Source organism: Loxodonta africana, chromosome 1 (genome assembly GCF_030014295.1).
Source record: "Loxodonta africana isolate mLoxAfr1 chromosome 1, mLoxAfr1.hap2, whole genome shotgun sequence".
NCBI classification, from domain to species: Eukaryota; Metazoa; Chordata; class Mammalia; order Proboscidea; family Elephantidae; genus Loxodonta; species Loxodonta africana.
In genome coordinates, this window is record NC_087342.1 from 103,917,951 (window position 1) to 103,941,537 (window position 23,587).

Sequence of the window (23,587 nt, forward strand, 5' to 3'; positions counted from 1 at the left end):
GCCTGATCTCTAAAATCTACATGAGTCTGTCAAAACTCAACCACAAAAAGACAAACAACCCAATCAAAAAGTGGGCAAAGGATATGAACACACATTTCACTAAAGAAGATATTCAGGCAGCCAACAGATACATGAGAAAATGCTCCCGATCATTAGAGAAATGCAAATTAAAGTACGATGAGATTCCATCTCACACCAACAAGGCTGGCATTAATCCAAAAAACACAAAATAATAAATTTTGGAGAGGCTGCGGAGAGATTGGAACTCTCATACACTGCTGGTGGGATTATAAAATGGTACAACCACTTTGGAAATCCATCTGGCGTTATCTTAAACAGTTAGAAATAGAACTACCATACAACCCAGAAGTCCCACTCCTCGGAATATACCCTAGAGATACAAGAGCCTTCACACAAACAGATATATGCACACCCATGTTTATTGCAGCTCTGTTTACAATAGCAAAAAGCTGGAAGCAACCAAGATGTCCGTCAACGGACGAATGGGTAAATAAATTGTGGTATATCCACACAATGGAATACTACGCATCGATAAAGAACAGTGACGAATCTGTGAAACATTTCATAACATGGAGGAATCTGGAAGGCATTATGCTAAGTGAAATTAGTCAGAGGCAAAAGGACAAATATTGTATAAGACCACTATTATAAGATCTTGAGAAATAGTAAACCTGAGAAGAACACATACTTTTGTGGTTACGAGGGGGGGGAGGGAGGGAGGGTGGGAGAGGGTTTTTTATTGAATAATCAGTAGATAAGAAATGCTTTAGGTGAAGGGAAAGACAACACTCAATACATGGAAGGTCAGCTCAATTGGACTGGACCAAAAGCAAAGAAGTTTCCGGGATAAAATAAATACTGCAAAGGTCAGCGGAGCAGGGGCGGGAGTCTGGGGAACATGGTTTGAGGGGACTTCTAAGTCAATGGGCAAAATAATTCTACTATGAAATCATTCTGCATCCCACTTTGAAATGTGACATCTGGGGTCTTAAATGCTAACAAGCGGCCATCTAAGATGCATCAATTGGTCTCAACCCACCTGGAGCAAAGGAAAATGAAGAACACCAAGGCCACACGACAACTAAGAGCCCAAGAGACAGAAAGGGCCACATGAACCAGAGACCTACATCACCCTGAGACCAGAAGAACTAGTTGGTGCCCGGCCACAATCGATGTCTGCCCTGTTAGGGAGCATAACAGACAACTCCTGAGGGAGCAGGAGACCAATGGGATACAGACCCCAAATTCTCATAAAAAGACCATACCTAATGATATGACTGCGACTAGAGGAATCCTAGAGACAATGCTCCCCAGAACTTCTGATGGCACAGGACAGGAACCATCCCCGAAGACAACTCATCAGACATGAAAGGGACTGGTCAGTGGGTGGGAGAGAGACGCTGATGAAGAGCGAGCTAATTATATCAGGTGGACACTTGAGATTGTGTTGGCAACTCTTGTCTGGAGGGGGGATGGGAGGATAGAGAGAGAGGGAAGCAGGCAAAATTCTCAGGAAAGGAGAGACTGAAAGGGCTGACTCAATAGGGGGAGAGCAAGTGGGAGTACGGAGTAAGATGTATGTAAACTTATGTGTGACAGACTGATTGGATTTGTAAACGTTCACTTGAAGCTTAATAAAAGTTAATAAAAAAAAAAAAGAGATTGGCTTAAGACACTATCTAATCTTGTAGATCTCATCAACATAACTGCTGCTAGTCCATCTTATTATAACATAGTGATAGAACTTACAACACATCGGGAAACTGCATCAAATGATAAAGTGGTAGAGTATCATACTGAGAATCATGACCTAGCCAAGTTGACAGATATTTTGGGGGGAAACAATTCAATCCATGACAGACAGTATGCTTGGTATCATAGTGACCAATAGTACAGAGTAGAGCTGCCCAGCAGGGTTTCCAAGGAGTGGCTGGTGGACTGGAACTGCTGACCTTTTGGTTAGCAGCCCAGCTCTTAACTACAGTGCCACCAGGGCTCCTGGGAAGGTAGAGGGTCGGTGAAAAAGAGGAAGACCCTTGACGAGACAGATTGACAGTGGCTGCAACAATGGGGTCAAACATAGCAATGATTGTGAGGATAGTGCAAGACTGTTTTGTTCTGTTGTACGTAGGGTTGCTATGAGTTGGAACCAACTCAACGGCACCTAACAACAACAAAACAGGCTAGACTGAGTACATGGAATGTGTTTTGTTACGGAAAAAAGGAAATAATTTTTCTCTTAAGGAAGAAAGACTGGTTGTTCCAGAATGAGAAAAAGGGAAGCATAAGACAAAACCTAAATAGAAAAAACAAAAATAAACAACAACAACAACAAAAAAACAGCTAGCCAAGAATTGATGGTTTCATTTACAAAATTGCTAAAGAGCTTTGGTAACTGCCCGGTTGCTCATACGCAAGCATGATAAAAGGTCATGATAAAGAAGGAAGGCTAAACTGAAGGAAAGCTAAACTGATTATCAGGAGAATAGTAAGAGAGTGAGTCAAAGCACCTCTCCCAACAGAGTGGAGATCTTTAAGGATATTAAAAAATAGGATAAACAGGGTGGACATTGGCGGGGTTGAGAAAGGAGAAATGTCTTAATGCAGTTATCAGCAGCTAGGTGAATCCTCAATACTAAAGGACCACAAACAAGTCCACTCCATTGTTGAGAAATTTTCTAAAAGCCAAAAGATAAAAATTATATCTGAAATTGTCTGGGGAAATTTTTCCACCCCTAGCCACAGATTTAAGGTTATATTCATATCAATGAATTTATAGGATTGAACAGAGACTGTGATTTCCAAAACCAGTTAATAAAATCTTACGAAGGGCTACAGTTAGATTGAAAAAATATGACAAATGGCTGATAAAGAAATGTAAAAGTTTGGAACCAACTTTATTTCCACAGTAATTATGTTTTGTGGCATACAGGCTTGAAGATCATTTTCAAAGATCTTTAAGAAACTTACTGATAGTTAATTGGGTTAATTAATGGATAGTCATTATAATTTAAGCTTAGGTAATTTTTAGTTTTTATTTTATAAGCCACAAAAGAGAGTATATATTTGGGTGTGCTAATGAATCAACTCCATGGCAATGGGTTTTTTTTTTTTAATAGGTTTAATGAATGTGTTGGAGCTCTGGTGGCACAGTGGTTAAGGGCTATGGCTGCTAACCAAAAGGTCCACAGTTCGAATCCACCAGCCACTCTCTGGAAACCCTATGGGGCAGTTCTACTCCGTCCTACAGAGTCGCTGGTTGGAATCAACTGCATGGCAATGGTTTGTTTTTTTGGGGTTTTTTTTTTGGCCACTTTAAAAGGCTGAACTATAACAGTTGTGGTAAAGATAGAAAGCTTGAGGTTCATTTTAAAAAAGGGAATTTATTTGATATAGTCAAAGTTTTTATATGTCATGGCTGAAGTTTGATGGGTTAATTCATGAGATTTTTAAGAACTTTACTAGCAAATAGTACATAAAGCTAAAATTTGATTTTCTCTCTGATAAAATTTTTAAAATTTTCCTTAATTACCAAGTTAAAAGTTTTAAGGATTAACTTCTGTGTGACCTGTCTGGAAGGCAAAGCTTCAGTGTCCCATTAGAATAAGTTCCTGAGTTCGTGTAAAAACCAAGCCTCGTGGCTTTTCAAAAAGCTCAGAATTTTACTTTTAAAAAATTTTGTTGTCACTTTGGTTAAATAGATAGCCATCTGAGTGACCTATGATAACCTCCTGAGAACTCTGAAACTTTGTGGAAAGCCATGAAAGGTTTGTTCTTGCTTTCTAAGGAGGAAAGTGCTAGAAATAAGGCTTATTTAATGTGTTGTGAGTTACATGAAATGTAACCATGAACCTGAACTGACTCTAGAGGAACCAACAGCACCAAAAAATGGAAATATTTTCACTTATGTGATTGCCATGAAAGCTCAATTTTTCAAGTGTCACTGAACAATTAGTGATGATAGAAGTATCCCAGGAATAGATTAAAGAAGATTGATGGCCAATCGGAGTCATTTTCGTGAACAGAACTGAGGTTCTCAAGAAAAGCACCACAAATTCTGGAACAGAAAAAAAAAAGGAATTTATTCTCTGCGTCTGTATCTTTTTATACCTTCAGTGTAATGTATGATTCACAATGTTTAATGTATTGTTTTGATAAATGGGAATGTGTTATAACATGACTTTTATAATAGACAAAAGAGTATGTTTAGCGTAACAAAGCAAAATTTGGATTTTGTTTTTTCACCTGTCATTTAAATTTGTCTTTCAATGACAGTAAAGAAATAAATTTAAATTTCGAACTATTTTAATTTCAGTTTTGGCTGAGCTTGTTTGGGCAGATGCTGTGGATTTGCTCATTCAGCTTCTACTCTCACCTCTATTTCATGGGCCTTGCTATATTCAAAGGTTTGGAAAATTAAAAACCATCGTCAGACTCTCTTGCAGCTAGGGTTGCAGATATAATTTAGGCTCAAATGCATTAATACCAAAAAACAAAAACTCAAACCCATTGCCGTTGAGTTGATTCCGACTCATAGCGACCCTATAGGACAGAGTAGAACTGCCCAATAGAGTTTCCAAGGAGCAGCTGGTGGATTCACACTGCCCACCATTTGGTTAGCGGCTGTAGCTCTTAACCACTCTGCCATCAGGATTCCTTTTTACTGCCTTTAATCTCTCACCCACATCAAGGGTACAAAATCATGGGGAGTCTCAGATTACTCGTTGCTATTGAGTCAATTCCAACTCATAGTGACCCTAGGGGACAGAAGTAGAAATGCCCTAGAGGGTTTCTAAGGCTATAAATCTTTACAGAAGCAGACTGCCACATCTTTCTCCTGTGCAGTGACTGGTGGGTTCAAACCGCCAAACTTTCAGTTATCTCTCAGGTACTTAACCACTGAACCACCATAGCTCCTAGTTTGAGATTACAGGAGGATTTATGGAGATCATTGTTGGTGGGCTGTGACACTCCCCCCCCAGGAAAGTATATACCTGCTCCTGACCTCACTCTTTGGGAGGAGGGCTTCAAGATCACAACTTGGAGAGCTTAGTACGTGTCCCCTACAAGAGACCTAACAGACTGGTGTCTGACTCAAGTCTGAGAGCTATAAAGGGCAGAGAATGTAGTAGGCTACCTGCTTTGATCATGGAGTGAAGGAGGGATGTCTACATGGGTATCCCCCAGGGCTCCATGAGTTTGTTGGGATAAATGACATGAGTGAGTGTTTTCCACAAAGCACACGTGGGCTGCACACAGGTGAGAGAGCCAGCATGGGCTCTCTTAGATCCTATCCCAAAAGGCTGTCTGGAGGCGGAGGAACCTCATGGAAGGAAGCTAGAGGTGGACTGCCAGATTCCTGGAGACTGAAGAAGGAGTCAGAAGCCACCAGCCAGCTAAAAGGTGATGCAATTTCTTGTGTAAAGAAAACTGCAGGCGAGAGACCAGGGTTCTCTGAAGAACCACAACAGTGCCCTATGAGGGAAAGTGAGCTTTAAACTGACTGACCATCTTAGCAGTACCCGTCAGGTAAGATCCTTCCTGTTCCCTTGCACTTCTTCCTTCCACTGCTCCAACCTTGGAGGCTTCAGAAGCTGCAGCCGTAGGATGGAGATGGCAAAGTAAAGAAAGAAAAGCCAGTCTGTCCCTCTGATGTGCAAACTCTAGAGGATTTGGGGAAGAAGATTTCATTTTAAATGGAGCCCTTCTTTTCTTTACAGGATTACTGAACTGAAGCTAGCTTTGGAACAGACTTTTTACTATATGTGCTTAAAAAGGACCAGAAAAGTAACTGGTTTTGCATAGATTGCACCCAAGGGACAGAGAAGATTCAGGCAGAGGGAGTCTGGCAGGCAGTAGGGGAACGGATAGGAGGTATTTTAGAATTATACTTTGTGAGTTCTAATTGTTCTATTTAACGCAAAAATCTCTTGCCATTTCACCAACAGGCACATGAAAAGATGCTCCAAGTCGTTAGCCATTAGGGAAACGCAAACCAAAACCACACTGAGATAGCAACTCACCCTACTTTAGAATGGCAATGATCAAAAAAACGGAAAACAACAGGTGTTGGTGAGGTTGTGGAGGGACTGGAATCCTCATCTAATGCTAATGGGAATGTAAAAGAGTACAGGCACTATGGAGAACAGTGTGCAGTTCCCCAAGAAGTTGAATATAGAACTACCACATGACGCAGCAATCCCAATCCTAGATATACACCCAAAAGAAGTGAAAGCAGGAACTCAAATAGAAACCTGTGCAGCAATGTTCATTGCAGCACTTTTCACAATAGCCAAAAGGTGGAAACAACCAAAATGTCCACCAACAGATGAACAGATAAACAAAATATGGTCTATACATACAGTGGACTATTGTTCAGCCATCAGGAGAAATGAAGTCCTGAAGCATGCCACCACAGGGGTGAACCTTCGAAATATTATGCTGAGTGAAATAAGTCAGTTGCAAAAGGACGAATACTGTGTGGTCTCACTTATACGAAATGAAGACATACATAAAAACCAAAGATTATTCATGGTTACCAGGGGAAGGAAGGAGGAAAGGGTGAGATTTTGTCTGGAGGGCAACGAGTTCATGTTAATGGTGATGGGATAATTTTAGAAAAAGATAGCCTTGATGGTTGAGCAAGATGAAGAGTGTAATCTCTCCAACTGAATTACACATGTAGAAGTTGTTGAATTGGCAAATGTTTTATGTATATTTTCACAATAAGAAAAATTAAATTATTTTAAAAATCGATTGCCCTTGTTTTCTGATCAACATCCAATTTTGCTTTGTTTTGCCTATTATAAAAGTTATGTTATAATAACAAGTTCCCATTTACCAAAAACAACGCCTTAAACAGTATATGTTATCTAGTACATGGAAGGTATAAAAAGATATAGATGCAGAGAATAATTTCCTATTACTCCTCACGGGCCTCCTTCCACCCCAGCTCTCAAGCTTTCCCCCTCATTACTCTCTTCATCCCCGGCACGTCTGTCCATTTGTCTTACTGTGGTGGCTTGCGTGTTACTGTGATGCTGGAAGCTGTGCCAAAGTCCAGCTGGGTCACCCATGGTGGACAGGCGTCAGCGGAGCTTCCAGACTAAGACAGGTGAAGACCATTTTCCTCTCTCTGGGTCAGAAAGGGGTTGGCGGAAATCTCACAAAACGAGTTTAAAGGGTTTATTTACCACTGAACGGAAAGTAAAATATGAACTCTTATTAGGGAATGTCTTAGCTTCCTAGTACTACTGTAACAGAAATACTACAAGTGAGAGGCTTTAACAAACAGAAATTTATTTTCTCACAATTTATTAGGCTAGAAGAGAATTCAGGGCATGAGCCTAAGGGAAGGCTTTCTCTCTCTGTTGACTCTGGGGGAAATTCTTGCCTCTTTTCAGCTTCTGTTCCTGGGTGTCTTGGGCATCTTCATGTGGCTTGGCATCTATCTTCCCCTATCTGTGCTTCCTTTCTTCTGTTCCTCCACTGCTTCTTTTACATCTCAGAAGTGATTGGTTTAAAGATATACCCTACATAGGTATGGCTTCATTAACCTAACAAAGAAAAGCCCTATTCCCAAATGGGTTTATATCCACAAGTATAGGGGTTAGAATTTACAACATGTATTTCTGGTGGAAGTAATTCAGTCCACAATAGAGGAGGAAGGAAAATCCGTCAGCTGAAAGAATGAAGCTGTTTTTTCTCAGGATTTGCCTTGTGCTGAGAACATCTTAGGAGGCTGCCTCACCTGAGGAGAAAGAGAAATTGAAATGGAAGATAATTGAAAATGGTCTCATTCAGCCCAGGATGGATTCTATGCTCCCTCTTCTGAAGAAAAGTTTGAACTGAAGAGTATCCAAAGCCTCACCCTGCCCCTCCCCATCTCCAGGTCCCTCCCATCCCTGGGAACCCAGCACAGTCCTATTCACATGAGCAACAGAGTTTAATTCTCCTGGAATCCAGATTTCTGGGGTCCGTGGAGTTGGGGCAGCCCACCCAGGCCATTGCCCTGAAATCTTCTTTGAGCCTTGACCCTTGACAATACTGATTTCCTAGAATCACCTTGGAGTAGAACAATAGCCTAGTAATAGCTTAGTAAAGATCATTTGCCTTAGGCATTGGGCTCTTGTGAAGAATTATCTATGTGTCAGGCCTTTCTTTTGAGGTGCCAAAGGGTGAACTAAAGCCTCCAGCCTTTGGCTTAGCAGCCAAGCATGTAAACTGTTTGTACCACACAAGGACTCATTACCTATATTAGCCTGTTGTTTTCCCCAATTACTGGAGAGAAAGAATCCAGAGGTGGTATCAAAAATCTGCTGCACATTATTTGTGGTTTGATGAAACTAATCATGTTTAAGTTTATTGTATAGTAAACTTGATACAGTCCTTATTCAGTAGTGTGGGCTCAGTCCATTCTTAATGATTTCCCTTGTCTTCATTAAGACTTGAGTTAAAGAACCCAGCAGATATCGATTGAAAGATTCAGACCAGGTGGGCACAAGCCTGCAGTGGGCAAAATTTACCAAGTGTAATGTCACAGGAGGGAAAAATCTATTGATGAGAGTTTACTGAGGCTAGAAGAGACAAGGGACTTGCCCAAGGTCGCTGGGTATGTTCAGGGCAGAGTGAACAAGAATCCAGGCCACAGTCCTTCCATTACCCTGCCAGGGCCCCAGTTTCCTTCACAACAGGCTGAGGTTTTAGTCCATTCAGAGCATACCACTAAAACCATATGCAGAACATGTCTCTGAGTGGAGGCCATGGGAATCTTCACTTGATGCATAAATCGTTTGTCACCAGCCCATTAGTTATTGAGTATCACTGGATGTTTCTAAAGTATTGGAGAATTATTTTGTTCTACCACCTGGGTTCACTATGTTCCCTACAGTCTTACCTACAACACTGGTGTTTTGCTTGGTTGACTCTTGATTTATAGGCACTATGAAGCTCAACTTCAGCCCAGCCCTGTCCTAACATTCACACAGTTCACGTTATAGGAACTGAAAGAACAGTGTCCTGTGGTGGTGGAGGCCTCCCTGAATCACTAGACTGCAAGGAAGAGGTTTATTGAGAAGCTTAAGGCAAAAGTATTGGGCTCACTTCCCAGCCCACAAGTGAGTAAACAGACTTGCTAGTGAAAAAAAAAAAAAAAAAAGAAGGCAGAGGTCAAATTGTCAATGCCCCCACCGAGAAGAAGCAACTGAAGGCCAGAGAGAAGTCCTTCGTTTTACTCTCTAATGTCCATTTCTCCTCTGTAGTTTTTAAATCCCTTGAGAAAGTAGACAGCTTTTTATTGACTGACCTGGGCCTATTTCACAGATTCACAGGGCAGTGAAATCAGATGGGTCTCCTAGGCCCCAGAGCCATCACTTCTCTGCTAAACGACATCCTAACTTCACCTCTTGGAGCCTCTGTGTCTTTACTGAGAAATGGAGCACGTGGTTCACAGAGGGAGATTAGCAAGTTAAATGCTTGGCACATATAGAGATTCAGTTACTGGGTTCCTGCCTGGCTGCGTCCCTGCCTCAGTGTGAAGATGTTGGAGATCACCTAGTCCAACACCCTTGTCTTGCAGGTGAGAAAACTGAGGCCCAGAGAAGAGCCATGACCTTCTCGAAGTCACAAAGCAAAAGGGTAGAGAACAAGGAGTCCTAATTTTGGGTCTAGAACTTTTCCCATTGCTTCACACTGTCTCTCCAAAACACCCCCCCGTGGCAGAAGGGACCCCACCCATGGGCTCTGGCTGAGGAGGCCAGCTCAGCAAAGCTCTTCCCTGGGTAGGGGTTCCCTGCTGCTCACCATCACAGTGAACCAGCTGAATCCGATCATGCAAGATGACGGGATCCTGCGGAGAGAAGTCGATCACACACTGGTACAGCCCCTCGTCCTGCTTCTGCAGCCCTACCACGGTGACCTTCACTACAGCTTCCGTGGGAAGATCCTCCAGCAGGTACCTCCCCATCTGGGCTCGGTTTACTTCTGTGTTTCTGGTCTCTGTGCGCACTAGTGTCTCAGGGGGGCCTTGGCTTCTCACCCTCTGCCAGGCCTTCAGGCTGGAGGCATACTTCATGATGTTGTAAGGACAGATCTCAGTTAGGTTGTTTCCTTCTATTAGGCACACTTTCTCCTCCATTATGGTTACTGCTTGGAACCGTAGAAGGAGAATTCAAGGTGGTGTCACTGATCAAATGCTTTTTCTGCCACTTCTGCACTCCCTCCTCGGGCTGCATAGCAGCCGCAAGACCACAGGTCAGGAGTACTAGCTTCATTAAACATTAGAAGGCATCTAGGATTTCCCTAAATTATTTTGAAATGAATGTCTACATCCTTCTTCCTGTGCCCTCTCCCACACCCTCCCTTTCTGTCTTTCTTGGGAGATATTTTGAGCATTTCAAAATAATTATATATGTATACATCAGCAAACCTTTTCACAACTTGGCAGTGTTTCGTTCTGTTGTACATAGGATTGCTATGAGTTGGAAACAACTCCAAGGTACTTAACAATGACATACATCAGCAATATATACACACATATGAAGCAATTAAGACATGATATTAATCATGGTTGAATCTAGGTGATGAACGTATAGTGGCTATTCTTTCTACAGAACCCTGGTGGCACAGTGGTTAAGAGCTTGGCTGCTAACAAAAAGGTCAGCAGTTCAAATCCACCAGCCGCTCCTTGAAAACCCTATGGGGCAGTTCTATTCTGTCCTATAGGGCCGCTATGAGTCAGAATGGACACAATGGCAATGGGTTTGAGTATTCTTTCTACATTTTTGTAGGTTGGAAAGTTTTCATAGTACAAAGCTAAAAAAGAACTCCATCAGTTTTACTTCTCATTTTGTGCTTCCTGGAACACTGTCCTTTGTATGAACTCTTAGTGTCCGCAATTTGATTCCTCTTCCCACCCATTTTCATCCCATTCGGTCCCAGAGAGGAGTCACTAAACAGTTCCAGCGGGCACTAATCTCTTTCTATTCTCACCCCTAAATACCATTGATCGCCCTACACCTGGCTGCATAATCGCTACCATCACCAGCACCGTCACCATCATCCACCGTTTTAGCTTTTACTGAGCACTAACTATGTGCTAGATACTAAGCCAAGAGTGTGATATCAATCTGCTGTTTAATCTTATGACAATCTTTTTAAGTAGGAACCATTTGATTCATATTTAGAAATGAGAAAACTGAGGCTCAGAGAGGATAAAGGAGTTTCTCAAGATTACACTTGTAGAGAGTACCTGAGAGAGAATTTGAATTCGCCTCTGACTCCTGACCCTAAAGCTCTTCTGCACACTCTTCCCTGTGTCCTGCTATAGTGACTTCCTTTGAAAGTTTGTCCTCACGTTGCTCATTCAAACCCACAGAGATGCCTCAAAAGAAAGTCCAGATGATCTGATTCTGAAAGGCCACAGCCATAAAGACCCCACGGATTGCAGTTCTAGTCTGAAATCTACTCTGAATTGATTCCACAGCAATGAGTTCCCCTTGGCTGTCCACCTCCCTGTCCCTGGCGCCTTTCCCACCAGCTGCCCTGCCTTTCCTTACCTGAGACATAGAGCAGCAGCAGCCATGGCCACCTCCAGAGCTCTGTTCCTCCTATTCTATCCAGCTTCTGGACCCTCTGTCTGCTGGCCATCCCACAGCCTCTCCTAGCTGTTGCAGAATGCTAGTCCTCAAGGACGTTTATAGTCTTCCTTGAGTGGCTCTGCTGTTAGTTTGCAATTGAGAACCCTGAAGGAAATGTGATGAAAGGGAGTACCTTAGGAAAGCACAGGAAGCAAAGACGAAAGAGGGCACCGCTTTTGTGAAACCTTCCATCCTGTCTTCCTGACTTCACAATCCGGTTGGGAAACACTCAGTAGTGCCACTTTCTCCACCACAGCCAGGCTAGAATCCTTGCCCGGACCTTTCACACCCACTCACCTCTGCTCCACTTCCTGCCTCAGGTCACCATGACGGTCACGTCCCTGGCACTAACCACTCCATCCCTCCTGCTTTTCACCCTTCTGGAATGATGCTTGCCTGCCTGCAAGGTCCCATTTAAGCCTTATGATGACCTGCTTTCTTTAATTTTCCTCTACCCCAGTGGCTCTCAAACAAAGGTATGCAGCCTAGTCCCTCAAGAAGCTTGGTAAATATACACATGCTCAGGCTCTGCACCCAGAGGTTCTGATTTGGTAGATCCCAGGTAGGGCCCAGAAATCTGCATTTTTACCAGCAGCCTATGGGATTATGAGACAAGTGGCCACAATAGACCCTACCTGCAAAAGCTCTGATTAGGTCATAAGGGTCCTGAAGCATTCTTCAGTCCTCCTGCCTGTGTACCAAGTGTGTGCTTCCCTGAGTCACCCAGTCCAAGTGTAGGCGTGGAGACCAGGTAACAGTGGGAGTTGCTATGACTCTTTGAAGTCCTACTGTATGCCATGTGCTTGACATGATTGATTTTATTTCATCCAATCAATATTGAGCGGTTGTTTAATTGTTGTCATATTCGGTTCTCAGGCACATAATATCATTTCCGTTTTGGAGACATGCCCCCATGTGTGGGTCTCACCAGGATGCAGAGCCCACTTCCCCTCCTGTTGAGGATGGAGGCAAGTAATCCTCCTGCCCCTTCCTTCTGGCAGTGATGGTGCAAGCATGTGACTTGACCTAGGCTTGGCCAAATACAGGATTCTGCCCAGGATTCTGGATACTGCGGGTGTGGCCCAAGACGCAGAGCCACTAGGGGATGAGTACACAGAAGCAGTATGTGTCTACTCTTGGGAAATATAGGATGAAATTGGTCTTAGCTATTGCTCAATTGGAGTCCCTGGGTGGTACAAAGTCTTAGTGTGCTTGGCTACTAACTGAAGAGGTTGGAAGTTCTAAGCCACCAGGCCTTGGGGAAAAAAAAAGGCCTGCCAATCTACTTCCAAAAAACTAGCCATTGAAAACCATATGGAGCACAGTTCTACTCTGACACACATGGAGTTTTGGTGAGTCAAAGTCAACTCAAGGGCAACTGGTATTGCTGAATTGGTATGGAAGATCCCACCATCCTTTCCCACCATGGGAACCCTTCTCCTTTAGAACCAGAAGAGGTCTAAGCACAGGAAAATTCTGAGTTAAATCTGTTGACGTTTACAAGACAGGTCAGCCTAAACTCCAGTCTCAAGTTGTGGTCACTAGAGAGAACATAGGAGCTGAAAGGGGAGTTATATGGGAAAATTGAGAGAGGAGAAGATAGTTGGAGTGGGAAACTAGGAATGGACATGGAGTGAAAGACTCCAGAATCCTAAATGGTGAGATCTTGACACCCCACCATCCCTACCCCTTGTGTAATGCAAGAAAAAGCGATATATATTCCAAACCCCTGGTTTTTCTACTCTATATGGCTTTCAGGTGCTTAATCTTCAGTAAAGGAACTTTCTAGTTTTAGATCCTGGCCAATAAGTGGTGATGTGTTAACTGTGTTGTTCCAGTCAGATTCTTCTGTCTTCGTAGTATTGTTTTGAAGATTCATTGATAAAATGCATGGAAGCGTGCCTGATATTATCTATCGATGCTAACCTATAGATCCTCCAATCCCATCCTTCCAGTATTTTTGCAAACTCAAAAATCGAAACGAAGTCAATTCTACCTCGTGGTGACCCCATTTGTGTCCAAGTAGAACTGCACTGCATAGGGTTTTCGACGTCTGATTTTTCAGATTTAGATATCCAGGTCTTTATTCTGAGGTGCCTCAGGGTAAATTCGACCTCCAACCTTTCCGGTTAGTAGCTGAGCACTTAACCATTGCACCACTCAGAGACTCCTGAACACCCAGTTGCCATTGAGTCAATTCTGAATCATGGCGCCCCTATGTATGTCAGAATAGAACTGTTCTCCACAGCATGATCAGTGGCTGATCTTCAGAACATTCAGGTTGACTCTGGTTTTTTACAAACATATGTTTTTTTTTCCCCCAGTGATGTGTTATCTTCTCCTACAGATGAAGGGGAGAATTCAGGTGGCTGATTCTAGAGGAAAGGAAGGCCCAGGTGCGAGGAGAGCAGGATGGTTCTGCAGTGCGAATCTGACCATGTCAGGTCAAGATGTGATGGTGCGGGGCAAGGACAAGGGGCAGAATTATCAACAGTGCCCACTGCAGCTCAAGATCCCCCATAAGACAGCAACAGTGAAAGGCATTGGACTCTGTCTTTATTTAGTGCAAACACTGAGCCACCAGTGGAATGAAGGGCCAGAGCATAGCTGGGGTGCCCCTACTCTTTGGAGAGGGCACAGCACACATCCAAATTTGCAGTGAAATTAGGGCATAGGCAGGGTCCGGACGGTAGTATCCTGGATCTGAGAAATAACCTGTGATTACAGGTTCATTTCATGTCCTTGTCCCCCACTCCACCCACATCCTCAATCCATAATACTCTTCAGGCACAACTGCCAGGTGTATGTTAATGGAGGTCAGAAATCATTCTCATTGGTTCATGGAGCTAGCTTGCAGCTGACCTCTGTGTGACAAAAAGCAGGACAGTGAAGACCAGACTCTTGCTCAGGATTCCACACAGCACAGGAACGATAATGCTGAACACGGAGACCCTGTGGAGGACAGAAGTGATTTAATGCTGTTGCTGAAAATGAGGTTGCCTCCCGCATGAGTGTTTACAAAATCCCCTCATGCCCCTTTCTCCTCTTCTTAAATCCCTCCAGCACTTTCCCCATAATGACTGGCCCTGGGCATATGTTTCATTGCCTTAAACTGCTGATTAGAAATACATTTAGTAGAAGGAATAGGGTCCACATGCAGAAGAGGCAGTACGGGAACATGTTTCCGTCCAGTCAATTCCGACACATAGCGACCCTATAGGGTGGGGTAGAACTGCCCCATAGGGTTTCCACGGAGTGGCTGTTGGATTCAAACTGCCGACCTTGTGTTTAGCAGCCGAGCTCTTAACCACTGTGCCACCAGGGAAAGGGCTAGGCTAATCTCTCAATTTCATTGCCATGCTGTAAGTGTGGTTTCAGGAGCCAGGAAACTGGTTTCTCTTCACAACACCACGACTAACTTTCTGGGATATCCACTTCACCTCTTTAGCCTCATTCTCCTCATCTTTCAACCGAGAAAAATCCAGTCCTAGCCAGAATCTCGCATCTGGAATTTTTTGAAATGTTAGCTGTTTCTCAAAGTACTGTGCAAAAATCAATAGACAAAAGAAATACAAAAGAGTAGGGAAATGAGGTAGACCCAGCAGTTCTGGGAATAGCTAGCACAAGTCATCTAAATGATGAGACACAGGTACAAAAAGAGAATTATGTACCAACTGCGCAAGTAGAACCAATGGCAGAAGTAGATCTAACATTAGTTAAGAGTTTAACATCTAAGGGAGTAGGCCCTCTATCGGGTAAAGCAGGCATCTGGGTGGCATAAACTGTCAAGTACTCTGCTACTAGCCGAAAGGCTAGTAGTTGAAACACACCCAGCGGTGACTTGAAAGACAGGCCTGGCCATGTGCTTCTGAAAGTTCACAGCCTTGAAGACCCTATGGAGTAGATCTATTCTGGAGACATGGGGTCACCATAAATCCATATCCACCTCCTCGCTGTGTCCCTCAGACCAGAGCGCACCCTAATCTCGTCTGAGCCTCACCATTTTCATGCATGGGGCGTCTGGATTGTGCCCAGTCCCACAAGCCAGCACCTCCCTCTCTGTGAGAGAAGCTGCACTCAGGCTGCCCAGCCCCTTGAAGCGCCTTGCAATTCATGTCCCCCTGGAGCCTCCCTTATGCAGTGACTGAGAATGGGGGATGGTAATTACTCCATCTCACCCCTCCCTGGTCCAGACAACTTCTGTGTCCAGAGCTCCCCTGCAGGACTGAACCAAAGTTACCCCCCAGGATTTGTCTTCATATGGCCCCTTGCTTGTTTTCCTTCGCTTCTCACTTTCGCTTCCCTACTATCTTTTGCCTGAAAACACTTGCTGAAAAGCTTTCACAGGACTTTCCTTTCAGGGTCTGCTCCTGGGGAAGCCACCCAAGACAGGGTGATAGTGGCTTCCCAGGCTTCCTCGGAGGTGCCTCACCACACCCAGGCTGGCCTCTCAGCTCTTCCATCGCCTGAGCAAACAACGCCCTGTGTTACATTCCCCTTTTCCAAACAGCTGGAGTGGCTTCTGTTTTCCTGATCGGACTTTGACTGAGACAATAGTTATTATCAGGTGACATATACAAGGAGCCCTGGTTACGCAGTGGTTAAGAGACGGGCTGCTAACCAAAAGCTAGGCAGTTCGAATCCACCAGCCACCCCTCGAAAACCCTATGGGGCAGTTCTACTCTGCACTATAGGGTCACTATGAGTCAGAGCCAACTTAATGGCAATGCGTTTGATTTTTTTCTGGAATGTATACAGAGTTGCTGAAGGCTCTCGTAGGAAAGTGGGTAAAGGTCAATTTTCATATTGAAAAATAAGTGAACGAAGAAAAATGCTCGTTCTTATTAGATGAACATCCATTTTATTTCTTCCGTAAATATTTCATGAGCACCTACTCTGTATCAGGCACTCACGTGGTCAAGTGAAACAATAGTGAGGGGAAAGAAGGCACTGCTTCTACGCCCATGGGGCTCACAGTCCACAGTAATAGAGAATTGAAGCATGGTAGGAAACCCTGGTGGCTTAGTGGTTAAGTGCTACGGCTGCTAACCAAAGGGTTGTCAGTTCGAATCCACCAGGCACTCCTTAGAAACCCTATGGGGCAGTTCTACTCTGCCCTATAGGGTCACTGTGAGTTGGAATTGACTCGACGACACTGGGACCACTTCACGTCTATTTTAACAGGAATATTTTTTAAACATCAAACCAGGGAGGCAAGCCTGCAACAGCACTGCTTCACCGGGCATCACACTGTAAACAGTGTCCAATCTTTTGGAAGATCATTAACAATATGGATACCAAACCCCTTGCCGTCAGGTCAATTCCAACTCATAGCGACCCTCTAGGACAGAGTAGAACTGCCACATACAGTTTCCAAGGACCACCTGGTAGATTCAAACTGCTGACCTTTTGGTAAGCAGCCATAGCTCTTAATCACTAGGCCACCAGGGTCTCCTAATATGGATACAGAACCACAAACATGTTCAGATTCTCTTCCAGTCCCAGGAATTTATTTAGAATGAACCATTTCAAAACCATTTGCAAAAATATGTTCCTACCAGAGTTATCAGTATTATAAAGGAAAAAAACGAAAACAATCTCAATGTCTAAAAACAGGAAAAAGATTATATAAATCATAGCTTTTCAACTGATAAAAAAGTATACATTCATCGAAACTACGATTATAAAGACTAGGTAGCAACATCAAAGAATAGTTACAGCAGGAAAGAATAGAAAAATGTTTATGATTAGAATTGTACCTGTGTTGAGATATGTATGTGTTGTGTGCCATCAAGTTGATCCCGACTCAAAGCTATTGTACAAGACAAAGTAGAACTGCCCCATACGGTTTTCTAGGCTGTAATCTTTAGGGAAGCAGATCTCCAGATCTTTATTCCCAGGAAACCACTGGTGGGTTCCAATCATTGGCCTTTCCATAGCAACAAACTGTTTAATCATTGTGTCACCAGGGCTCCTTAAAATATGTGTACACATGAATTAAGAAGCAAATACGGAGGAAAAAACATGTTAGATTGATGGGAATATAGAAGGAACGGAATGAGAGAAGAATAAGAAAGAATTTTTTTCTCTGTTATTCCAATGTTCAATAAAAAAACACATTTTTAGATTAATCAGCACTTATTAATAAATTGTAATAGGGGTGCAGGCTTAGTGAATGGTTCTTAACTCTGCCTCCACATTGCAATCTCCTGGAGATCTAAAAATTATTGATTGCTAGGCCCCATCTCTTGAAATTCTAATTTATTTGTCTGTAGTAGGGCACAAGCATCAATATTAAAAAACAAAAAAGGAAAGCAAAATAAATATTCCAGGTAATCCTACCATGTAGTTTCTGGGGAGAGCCATTGGGCTAGATTCTCTCTTCTGGCTCTGGTGTTCTAGTATCTCTACAGGACGGATGAGGAAACTGAAGCCAGACAGAGTTGAAGACTTGCCCAAAGTCACACAGAAGTTAGTCTGGCTGGCACTGGAATTCAGGGTCCCTCACTCAGAGTGATCTTTTTACTAGACAATCAAGGCCCTGGGGGTGGCTGAGACCCACTGCAGTCCACCAAAGATGCCCTTTCCCTCTGACCACTACTCTGCTGTGCACAGACATCCCGAGGGTGATCTAGGACAGTGGCCAACTCCCTGAGAGCCTCCTCCTCACACTGCCACCACCTCCTTCCTACCCTGGGTGTTTCCAACCCAGACTGAGGTGGATTCAAGTCTTCTGCTGCCATCCACCTTCCACTACTCCTTACTGGCCAATCTTCCCAACAGGTGGATGGGCAACAAAGGGCTCTGTGTCCAACCAGGAGCCCAGAGGCCTGCAAACCATACCTGGTGACATCCCCCACATTTGTGAAGTTGACTTTGAGACCCTTAGAGGAGACGATGGCAGTTGATGTGGGCAGTGGTTGGGTCATAGTCCTGAGCTTGGGAAGGGGCGTTCTCAGAGTTGTGGTCGTGGTCAAAGCAAGGGTTGTTGTCTCCTTTAAAGTCTGGATGGAATTCTTGTCCAAACCAGCAGTACCTGAAGGATCTGCAAGAAGACACAGTTACAGGAGAAACATCAACCCTGGGGCCAGGCAGCAGCAGGCATATGTGGGATAGGGAGGGGAAAGGGGAGGGCTGTGAGTGGGGTGGAAATGCTGAGTTCAATCCAGGATTGTGGCCTTGATGACCCAGCTCTAGTCTGTCCTTCTTCAGGAAGACTTGGGATCTCTGGCCCACCGACACTCTCCCAACCCTGGCCTCAAGAAGAATGGCTCTTTCTCCTCCAACTATGTTTGGAGGAGGAAATAGCTGATGGTGTTCTACTGGAAATGCAAGTCCTACTGTAAACACTAGCATGGACATTTCTGTTCAAAGTGATTTGACCTGCTGATGGACATCTTACCCCCAATCCACAAGGGCTAGTCACTAGACGGTAAACTAGATAAAGAAAGGGACATTGTCCTTTTCACCACTGTAATCCAAGCATGAGCAATAGTGTCTGGTATCTAGTAGGTACTCAAACAATGGGATGGATAGATGGATGGATGCATGGATGAACTGATGAATGGATGAATAGGTGGATAGACAGATAGATGAATGGATGGATGGATATGTGGAAGTAAGGATGGATATGAGGATGACCATCCAGGAAGCAGGTTTTTCTTTTACTAGAACCAAAGAAACAGCATGAGATCAGCCTGGGTCAGAGACAGACAGATAAATGGAAGAAAGGAAGGAAGAAAGAAAAAAAAGAAGTCCCTCATGGCAGAAGGGACCCCACCCAAGGTCTCTGGCTGAGGAGGCCAGCTCAGCAAAGCTCTTCCCTGGGTAGGGGCTACCTGCTGCTCACCATCACAGTGAACCAGCCGAATCCGATCATGCAGGATGACGGGATCCTGCGGAGAGAGGTCAATCACACACTGGTACAGCCCCTCATCCTGCTTCTGCAGCCCTACCATGGTGACCTTCACTACAGCTTCCGTGGGAAAATCCTCCAGCAGGTACCTCCCCATCTGGGCTCGGTTTACTTCTGTGTTTCTGGTCTCCGTGCGCACTAGTGTCTCAGGGGGGCCTTGGCTTCTCACCCTCTGCCAGGCCTTCAGGCTGGAGGCATACTTCATGATGTTGTAAGGACAGATCTCAGTTAGGTTGTTTCCTTCTATTAGGCACACTTTCTCCTCCATAATGGTTACTGCTTGGAACTCTAGAAAGAGGATTCAAGGTGGTATCATTGATCAAATGCTTTTCCTGCCACTCCTGCACCCCCTGCCTTGGGCTGCGTAGCAGCCACAAGACCACAGGTCAGGAGGAGTACTAGCTTCATTAAACATTTAGGAGACATCTAGGAATTCTGTAAATTACTTTGAAATGAAGGTCTACATTCTTCTTCCTGTGCCCTCCCCCACAGCCTCCTTGCCCCTACTTACTTGAGACATATTTTAAGCCATTTGAAAGTAATTATATATATGTATATATCAATAGTACACACACATATGAAGCAAATAGACAATGTATTAATCATGGTTAAATCTAAGTGATGAATTTATAGTGGCTTTTTTTTTTATTATTCTTTCTACATTTTTGTAGGTTGGAAAGTTTTCATAGTACAAAGCTAAAAAAAAAAAAAAAAAAAAAACTCTATCAATTTTACCACCTCTTTTCTGCTCTACTTGTGGTTTCCCAGAGAAGCCCCTTGCTTCCTGGAACACTGTTTTTTGTATTAACTCTTAGTGTCCCCAAGCTGAATGCTCTTCCCATCCATTTTCATCCCATTCAATCCCAGAGAGGAGTCACCTGAACAGTTCCAGCTGGCACAAATCTCTTTCTATTTTCACCCCTCAATACCACTGATCACCCTACACCTGGCTATCATCATAATTGCCACCACCACCATCATTGCCCACTATTATAACTTTTATTGAACCCTTACTATGTGCTAGATATTGAGCCAAGAGTTCCATACCAATCTTCTGTTTAATTCTTACAACAATCTTAAGTAGGGACCATTTGATTCCTATTTAGTAATAAGGAAACTGAAGCTCAGAGAGGTTAAAAGCATTTCTCAAGGTCACACAGGCAGAGAGTAGCCAAGAAAGGATTTGAATCCAACTCTGATTCCTAAACCCTAAACCTCTTCTGCACACTCCTCTCTGTGCCCTGCTATAGTGACACCACTGAATATCTTCATGTTGCTATTTGGCTCTTTTGGTGTTATTTATCTTTTCTGCTACCAATGCCTGTTCCTCCCCAGTGACTGAATGTTCACTTAGGGGGGACTATCTTACTCTTCTTCTCATATCCTGGGATATCAGCACAGGAGTGAGGGATTCCTTGGATGGCTCCACATAATTTTCTCATTGTCAAGATGCTCAAGGGGAACCCCTAGCTTCTATCTCATTGCCCAGCCCCTGCTGTAGCCCAGTCTGCATTCGTCACCTCCCTTTTGCCGTTCCTGTCTCTAACACAAACCCTAATTCCACCCAAGGTCATCTGAAAATAATGGGAGAAGACTCCTCTTACTGGGTACCATCCCTCATCTAGGAGTCACTGGGTGGAGCAAACGGTTAAGCCCTGTGCTACTAACTGAAAGGTTGTCGATTCGAACCCACACAGAGGTGCCTCTCAGAAGAAGGGCCTGGTGATTTGATTCTGAAAGGTCATAACCATAAAACCCTATGGAGTGCAGCTCTACTCTGAACACAAGGGGTCAAAACTGAGTCCACAGCAACAAGTTCCCCTTGGCTGTCTACCTCCCTGTCCCTGGCACCATTCCCATCAGCTTCCCTGCCTCTCCTTACCTGAGACATAGAGCAGCAGCAGCAGCAGCCATGGCCACCTCCAGAGCCCTGTTCTTCCCATTCTATCCAACTTCTGGACCCTCTGTCTGCTGGCCATCCCAGAGCCACTCCGAGTTGTTAGAGGAGATGAGCCCTCAGGGACATTTACTGTCTTCCCTGAGTGGCTCTGCTGTTACTTTGCAATTGAGAACCCTAAGGGAAATGTGATGAGAGGGAGTAACTTATGAAAATGCAGGAGGCAAAGACGAAAGACACCACTTCTCTTGTAGCTCCTTCCTTCCTGTATTTCTTACGTCATAGTTCTATTGGGAAACGTTCGGTGGCTCCCCTTCCTCCACTACAGTCAGGCTAGTATCCTTGGCTGGACCTTTCAAACCCACCCACCTGATATCCCACCTTTCCTCCATTTCTTGCCTCAGGTCACCAGGACTGCAGCATCCCTGGCACTAATCGCTCCAATCCTCCCAGTCTTCTCCTTTCTGGAATGACACTTGTCTGCCCTGCAAGTCCCCATTCGAGCCTTCCTGCTGACCTGCCTTCTTTAATTTTCCTGTACACCAGTGGCTCTCAAACATGGGCATGCAGCCAAATCCCTCAAGAACTTGGTAAACGTACACATGCCCAGGCTCCACACCCAGAGATTCTGATTTGGTAGATGTCTTAGTTTTGGCCCGCCCAAAATCACGTCCTTATAACATGCAAAACATATTCACCCCCATCGTATCATAGCAAAAGTCTTAACTCTAAGTCCAAAATCCAAAAATACCTCTTCATCTGTGAAATCTAGAATAGAAGTTATCTGCTTCCAAAGGTACAATGACAGAATAGGCACAAGATAGACATTTCTATTACAAATGGGAGAAACTGGAGGGAAAGAAGGTGTAACAGGCACCAAGCAAGCCAGCAGAACACATTACATTAGCTCCTGAGGCTTTGAAAATAATCCTTTGTTCTCTGAGACAATTTACACAATGACCCTGCCCTCCAGACTCTAGGTATTGGCCACACTCTCCAGATTTGGAGTGGAGACCCCTTGGCCCTGAGCTGCAGCTCTGCCTTCCAGGCCCACTGGGACAACACCTCTGCTCCCTTGGCTTTAGGCAGCCCCATTCTGCTCTTCCATCTGAGTGATGACTCCACCCTTAGAAACACCAGAGGCCACAGCTCCACCGTTTGAAATCCTAGAGGTCTAGCCATACCTTTTTAGACTGAGGCAGCTCAGCTTCTTCTGTTCCTTGTCTCTTCAGTTTCTGCTTCCTGATTTCTTAGCCTCTTGGCCCTTGGACCTTTGCCCGCATCTGTTCTGCAGAGGCAATTGTTCCAAAGCTCAGTAGCTCCACCAATAAATGCCTGGAGGCACTCCACTCTGCTAGAAAGCTCCCTGTGCAATGGCACTCAACTCTCTCCCTCCGTAGGTCTGCTCCAGCGCTGTCTGGCTCTGGTCTCCTGGTTCTACTGCTGCTGGTCCTCTGTTCTGCTGATCCTCTGTTGCTACTTCTCACCATCTGTACCTTCTCTGCTGTTAACAGTTCCCCTCACTTCCTTCCAAGTCCTCTATCCATTCACAGTTTCAAAACCGCTTCCACATTTTAGGTATCTGTTACAGTAGTACTCTACTCTTTTGGTACCAAATTCTGTCTCAGTTATCTAGAACTGCTGTAACAGAAATAGCATAAGTGGATGGCTTTAACAAAGAGAAATTCGTTTCCTCTCAGTAAAGTAGGCTAGAAATCCAAATTCAGGGCATCAGCTCCAGCAGAAAGCTTTCTCTGTCGGTTGTGGAGGAAGTTCCTTCTCATCAATCTTTCCCCGGACTAGGAGTTTCTTTCTTCTCACGGGAACCCCAGGTCCAAAGGACGTGTCCTGCTCCTGATACTGCTTTCTTGGTGGTACGAGGTCCCCCTGTCTCTCTGCTCGCCTCTCTCTTTTATGTCCCAAAAGAAATTGGCTCAAGACACAATCCAATCCCATAGATTGAGTCCTGCCTCATCAACACAACTGCTGCCCACCCTCCCTCATTAACATCACAGATGCAGGATTAACAACACACAGGAAAATCACATCAGATGATAAAATGGTGTAGAATCATACAATATTGGGGATCATGGCCCAGTCAAATTGACAACACATTTT

General features: G+C 44.2%; 2 protein-coding genes across 4 annotated transcripts; both read right to left on the minus strand.

Moving 5' to 3' along the window:
• Positions 1 to 7,087: 7,087 nt before the first annotated feature.
• LOC111750074 (triggering receptor expressed on myeloid cells 3-like) lies at positions 7,088 to 11,562 on the minus strand. Its single transcript, XM_023545915.2, has 2 exons — positions 9,823 to 11,562; positions 7,088 to 7,771 (listed from the first exon to the last, which is right to left on the minus strand). The coding sequence occupies exons 1-2, from the start codon at positions 10,154 to 10,156 to the stop codon at positions 7,755 to 7,757; spliced, it is 351 nt and encodes a 116-aa protein (XP_023401683.2). The 5' UTR covers positions 10,157 to 11,562; the 3' UTR covers positions 7,088 to 7,754.
• Positions 11,563 to 14,196: 2,634 nt separating this feature from the next.
• On the minus strand, positions 14,197 to 23,124 carry LOC111750072 (triggering receptor expressed on myeloid cells 1-like). 3 transcript variants are annotated; one of them, XM_064285747.1, is made up of 5 exons: positions 22,654 to 23,124; positions 21,455 to 21,646; positions 19,507 to 19,860; positions 18,501 to 18,702; positions 14,197 to 14,609 (listed from the first exon to the last, which is right to left on the minus strand). In XM_064285747.1, exons 2-5 carry the CDS (start codon positions 21,549 to 21,551, stop codon positions 14,504 to 14,506), a joined length of 759 nt encoding a protein of 252 aa, XP_064141817.1. In that variant the 5' UTR covers positions 21,552 to 21,646; positions 22,654 to 23,124; the 3' UTR covers positions 14,197 to 14,503. The 3 variants fall into 3 exon arrangements, with proteins under 3 accessions (XP_064141817.1, XP_064141819.1, XP_023401673.2); XM_064285749.1 differs by lacking the exon at positions 22,654 to 23,124 and having other exon boundaries at positions 19,507 to 19,552; positions 19,742 to 19,860; positions 21,455 to 21,694; XM_023545905.2 differs by lacking the exon at positions 22,654 to 23,124 and having other exon boundaries at positions 21,455 to 21,694.
• Between the last annotated feature and the right edge of the window lie 463 nt (positions 23,125 to 23,587).